This window comes from Lolium rigidum, chromosome 7 (genome assembly GCF_022539505.1).
Source record: "Lolium rigidum isolate FL_2022 chromosome 7, APGP_CSIRO_Lrig_0.1, whole genome shotgun sequence".
Taxonomy (NCBI): Eukaryota; Viridiplantae; Streptophyta; class Magnoliopsida; order Poales; family Poaceae; genus Lolium; species Lolium rigidum.
In genome coordinates this window covers 115,723,992-115,730,123 of record NC_061514.1, presented here as the reverse complement: position 1 = coordinate 115,730,123, position 6,132 = coordinate 115,723,992, and the positions used below count along the sequence as shown (strand labels likewise).

General features: G+C 42.6%; 1 protein-coding gene across 5 annotated transcripts; it reads right to left on the bottom strand.

Moving 5' to 3' along the window:
- Positions 1-2,178: 2,178 nt before the first annotated feature.
- Positions 2,179-5,453, bottom strand: LOC124677438. Of its 5 annotated transcripts, XR_006994060.1 has the most exons (10): positions 5,331-5,453; positions 5,158-5,263; positions 4,267-4,363; positions 4,056-4,163; positions 3,842-3,955; positions 3,597-3,715; positions 3,431-3,508; positions 3,151-3,345; positions 3,000-3,069; positions 2,179-2,533 (listed from the first exon to the last, which is right to left on the bottom strand). XR_006994060.1 is itself a non-coding variant. In XM_047213424.1 (5 exons), exons 1-5 carry the CDS (start codon positions 3,653-3,655, stop codon positions 2,530-2,532), a joined length of 381 nt encoding a protein of 126 aa, XP_047069380.1. In that variant the 5' UTR covers positions 3,656-4,039; the 3' UTR covers positions 2,179-2,529. The 5 variants fall into 5 exon arrangements, 1 of the variants encoding a protein (XP_047069380.1); XR_006994059.1 differs by having other exon boundaries at positions 3,597-3,955; XR_006994062.1 differs by having other exon boundaries at positions 3,597-3,955; positions 4,317-4,363.
- Between the last annotated feature and the right edge of the window lie 679 nt (positions 5,454-6,132).

Below are 6,132 nucleotides of genomic sequence, written 5' to 3'. Positions count from 1 at the left end.
CACAGTTAGTGGTGTTCATCATTCAACAAGAGAGTGTAGAGTCTAGCATTTATCTATTCTATTATGTGATCAATGTTGAGAGTGTCCACTAGTGAAAGTATGATCCCTAGGCCTTGTTCCTAAATACTGCTACCGTTGCTTGTTTACTGTTTTACTGCATATGTACTTCCTGCAATATTACCGCCATCAACCACACGCCAGCAAGCACTTTTCTGGCGCCGTTACTACTGCTTATATTTATTCATACCACCTGTATTTCACTATCTCTTCGCCGAACTAGTGCACCTATTAGGTGTGTTGGGGACACAAGAGACTTCTTGCTTTGTGGTTGCGGGGTTGCATGAGAGGGATATCTTTGACCTCTTCCTCCCTGAGTTCGATAAACCTTGGGTGATCCACTTAAGGGAAACTTGCTGCTGTTCTACAAACCTCTGCTCTTGGAGGCCCAACACTGTCTACAAGAATAGAAGCACCCGTAGACATCAGTAGCATCCAGCTTTTGGGAGATCTCTTCAACCTTCCCATTGAGCACATCGTCCTGAGCGCGGAATTCACGTCGCATCTCATTACAAAGAGCCTCATACTCCCTCCATGTGATGATATCTGCAGCACTCTTGTTTTCCTGGTTAACAAGTTTATGATCACTAGCAGACATGGTTAGTAGATTAGTGCACTAAATCAAAAATATATGGTGGTACTCTCACAACTCACTCAAAACTGATAAGAAAAGGAAATCTTACTGTTCCAAAGTAAATTAGTGTTGCTTACCACTTGTAGTAACAACTAGTGCACGGATGTAGCGAAGCGAATATCAAGGGTATAAGAAAAAATCACACGACAAAGCGGGGTATATGTGGGGTCTGTAGGTAGGCTACCTATTTGCACCAATAACAAGCTCTAGCGCCGACCGTAGACAACCAATGATACTCACACAAGGCGATATAATGGGGCAATGCAACTATATGTGGGAAAGGTTGCAATGCACAAGAGAGACGCTAGCAAAGCTCAACGAGACAAGCACAAGATTGCTCAACTACGGGTGCGATAAAGTAAACTTAGGCCTTCACTTGATTCAACTAGCACAACACTTTTCTTTTTGGATTTGTCTTTTTGTAGAACACACGCAGCTATGTAGCTCTTTTTGCTTCTTTTCAATTTTCTCCTTTTTTTTGACTCAACTCCTTGATAACACGTCCAACAGAAATTGCAAAGCACCAAAACCCTAACGAGCAGCCTGTCGAGCGGTAAAACTAGTCTCTTCTGGGAAGTTCCTAGTCACTTTATATCGATAGGCTGTGTCTATGGTTGGGAACAAGCACACTGTACGCTATGTGGACTCGGAGTAACAAAACTGACACACTATGATAAACTAGATGATCATCTGTTGTGGTGCCATAGATGGTGCCATAGATGGTCATCTCCGATGAGTCTGATGCCGCTTTGAGATTCATGTAGTATTTTATATTTTTTTCAAAGCGTGTGATGTTTAGAATATTACATAATTTTTATTCATGGTTTATTTTAGTTACTCAAGGTTTTCTTCTGTTTCAAAATATACTATCGTGTTTCACCGTATTAGAAAACTATTTCGCACAAATCTCAAAACAAAATTCATGGTAGATCTATGCATGAACCAACTAAGCATGGCATACCCCAGAAAGGGAAATTCCTGACGGCCAATTTCCGTCAGTAATAACTAAAAACCCGTTAGGAATGCTCATTCGTGACGACAGCCGTCAGGAATTAGCCGTCGGGAATAAGGTGTCAGGAAAGATGACTGTTCCTAACGGTAACCGACGGGAAAGAATATTCCTGACGGAGTTTCCTGACGGCCCACGGGAGCAAAGGAAGCAGAGGTTCCTGACGGCCGAACCGTCGCGAAAGCCCGTCAGGGACAAGAGCCGTCAGGAATATACATCTAACCCTGACGCTCAAGGAGAACCCTCAGGAATGTCTTGCCGTCAGAAAAAAAGAGTTCCTGACAAGGCTCTCCGTCAAGAAAGCACCTGCGTGGGTACTGCAGAACGAACGTCAGGGATCTGAGAAAGACGTCAGGGATGGGCGTCAGCAGTGTTGCTGAAACATTTCCCAAATAGAGCCGAAAATTCAGTTGAAAAAACAAAAACAAAATTGACAGTAATATATAAATAAATCTGTGCATTATCAAAACAGCACACATCAGATTGACAAATCATATTCAATATCTTTTTCGCATTGAACAAATCACACAGTGATCCATAATGACACGTACTGTATGCATAACAGCCACTTGTTTTTGGCAACATAGAGGAGACAAAGCAAATGTAGAAACACCCAGGTTCATAACTGCTCACAAAGGAAAGTCAAACTCCAGCATGGTCGCTACATGCGTACCAGCTATATTCATGCTTATTATTCATCTAAGATAGGTGACTCCTCCCATGCGAGCTGTATGAAGCTAGACTGATGGGGGAGTATCACTTTGCTCTTCGGCAGGAGATGATGCCATAAATGGAGTGCTATCATTTTCCGTAGATGGGGAAGATTGATTCACCTACAAAAACCACATGAAGAAACACTATTTTAAATTGTGCTAATACAACTACAATTATGTAACTTTGAAGTAGGCATATCCCTTGCATACATATAGGTACTAGATGGTACGCTGTATTTATACGACATGTACTACGTAGCAGTAGTACTAATAGAATAAATAACTAGAACTTAAGTACCATTGGCTTTCTAGTGCAATGACAAAGATAATACAGTCAAGCATCAGTCTTTCGGCAGTACTAGATGGTTCGCATGTATATTATTCATGGCAGATCAAGGGAAAAATAAATAAAGAAACTGATATCAGGGTACCCATGATTTGCATTTGTTACTGCAAAGGTGCTTCTCAAACAACAATTCCTTTTAGGGGATAGTACAAAAGCAGATATCATTACCCAAAGGACTTGCTTCAGGTTGCTTAAAAATAAATAAACACAATGCTCATACTATTGGTTTTTAGTACTTACATGAACTCTGTCTTCCATCGAGTCACCTTGAAGGTCTTCGGACAGGAAGTCCAGCATTGGTATAAAAAAACTGTCATGTTCAAGTATTAGTTCAGGTTTGGGTGAATGAGAATTCGCAATATATGCATATCACAGAACTTGCTCTTGGTACCACATGGAGTTTGTTGGTTTTATGTTTGCTTCTATTAGCAGCACCAACAACTTGTGACTTCCTGAACGCGCCATCACCTATCGGAAGCCATCCATGAAGCATGCCACCACCGGTGGAATACAGTACCGCGGGATCAAGATCACGCTCCTTCCAATCTTCTGGATATGTACTTTTAAGACCCTTCTCGTAGTCATCCTTGCAACATGATAAACAGCATATAACATTTCAGATTACTACAGATAGTCCAGTTGAAGAAAGAGCAAAGTTCGCAGCAACTTACAATGTGTTGTTTAGCTCCTACTTTCATGCACTTGTAAGTGCTCATGGTTGTTTCTTGTTCAAGCACAAATGCCTTTTTCTGCATATCAAACCATGATGTTTTATCACGCTGTCACAGCTAGAAGCCTAGAACTACAAAAAAACACATGAAACAGAGTCCAACTCACAATGTACTCTTTGGTGGAAATGAAATTTCGAGATCCACCTCTATCTTATGCAACATCATCTAGTGATGATGTGCGTGAGAGTTTGCCAAGCCCATGAGTTTGTATAAGCAATCCATGTACTGAAATAAAAACTGAGGATTTGTTCTCTGTACTGAAATGAAAACTGAGGATTTGTTCTCTGTACTGAAATAAAAACTTTTCAAAAATTGAGGATTTGTTCTCTGTACTGAGAGTCACTCGCTCACCAGGTCAGCCACCCTGGCCGTGTGTTCATCCTTCCGTGGTTCTTGGTGTCCAGTATGGCGTGCCCGAAGCTCGTCTCCCTAAACGCCGAGTAGCTTGGTTGCAGCTCCGACATGCTGCACCATTCCACAAACAACGCGACAGATGCATCGTTAACCAGAAATCAGTGGGATGTAACTTCTGTGAGTAGATGGGTGCAGAAACCGTTGATCTTACTTGGTGGCCAGCCCCATCCCCGATGGTTATGTAGACCGGCGAAGACTGGCCTGGGACAGGGGAGCACAAGCCATTTACAATGTTCTATGCGACATCTGATATCCTATGCTGCAATCAGAGAAAAAGGTTCTGTGTCAGGAGTTCAGGACTGAGCTGTTATTCTAAGCAGGAGAGTAAACCACATTGAACTAATTATTTGTAGCTGTTGTACCATGGAGCATGCATCAGAGTGATCAACCATGGTGTTTCGCTCCTGTTTACCTTGGGGAACTCAGCTTCAAGCCACATGTACCGAGAAGTATATTTTCCTGGCAAATAATTAGCAAACCCTGTCAAGTTACCTTCAATTTTGGTACTGGCTATCAGCAAATATGCCGGAGAGAAGTATATATGTTTCTTCTTTTCCCAAACCCAACATAACTGAATTATTCTTTCCTTCAGAAGTGAACCTACGGTGCATAACAATTAAGTGTAACAATCATTAGAGCTCCTGGCGAAGGCGTCAAAGCTCTAACCCAGACCTGAATACATCACATCACAGTCTCATGCTCAGGCTCACCATTAACCACAGTACTTAAACCAGAACAAATCAAGTATAATGGGAGTAGCCTATCATAGGGTTTAACCGAATCCCAGTGTGAAATATTTGCTTGTTTAAATTCCGAACTATATATTCTTTACACTCACATGAATCGTGAGATAAAGAAATATAAGAAATAGTGAAATAGTGAAATGCAAATGAGTTCAAACATTCATGTTACTGTCAACAGAAATCTTCAGTATAACCAGATCTGCTAACCAATGATATTGACTTTCCTCTAAATAAACAATGACTTGCAAGTTAACTACTCAACACAACTACCTCACCAGCACAACTAATGAATTACGACTATAATCACCTGCAGATTGCCATTCATGGCCACTGACTTGAATTCTTCAGGGTGCTATCGTCGTAACTTATACATGAAACGGATCTGGAGGTAAAGGTGATCCAGTTTCCCTATTTACATTCAGTTACATCTACTAAAAGACGCCTATTTTAGCGTACATACATGCCGAACTGCCCAGTTTGCTGCTTGAGTTGATAGTCAGTATGTCGTACCTGAAGCAGGAAAGAAGAGATGGTGTACGGACGGGACAAGCAGGGGGGGAGGGGGTTGTGTTGTTTGCAGTAACGACCGGAGTAGATCGAATGGTCAGCGGCTGAACTGAAATCAGGAAAACAAATCTGAGAAAGAGAGGAGAGATTGAGAGCAGGGAAGATCAGATAATTACCTAATGGGGCGATGTAGAGCAGATCGAGGGGAGCCGGAGAGGATGCGGTAGCAGGTGGTTCGCTGAAAATTAGACGGGCGAAGAAGTTCGCGCGGGGTTGCGGCTTTCCGGAGGAGGGCCTGGCGGCACACGAGGGCCCGGCGGCTGGAGAGGAGATCTTCTAGACGGACGACGGTGCGGAACCGTCAAGAACGTTCACGGACGTCAGGATTTTCCTTGTTTGGGGTAGTAAACTACCTTTTATGGTATATACTCAAAATCGTGTGCTTGAGCAATATAGGTTTTTTTTTTTGAAAGAAGGCACAAGAGTATCAGGACATTTTGATGTCCCTCAAAAAGTGAGAAGATAGAAAATGGTTTCCGGTATTTGTAAACTTTGTTTTTGGAATCCTTACTATAAAGAGGAGGTCCACTTTCTTACTGTGTGTGTGTGGAGGCGGGGGGGGGGGGGGGATCAACCACGTACACATGAAAATCTTTGCACCCACTTTTCCATCCTATGCTGAGAGAGAAATCCTAAATCTTCATATCCTCTATTGTCTCCTAGGTCTGGATATATTACCAGTGTTGCCCGGTAGTAACGCTTCTCACCGGATTAGGTTGTACGGCGGGTTAGCACTGGAGGGGCTTGGCCCTGGCTAGCCAATATCAAGGTCAGTAGTACCGAATCCTTCGGCTGTAGTGCCCATGGATCCAGTAGTACGTGGCTATGGAAAACAACGCACAACAATTCGATTCTGTGGACCTATAAAAGGCTCCTTCCACGTGAGGTTGCCTCTCTCTCTTCCATTGTTGTTAAAAT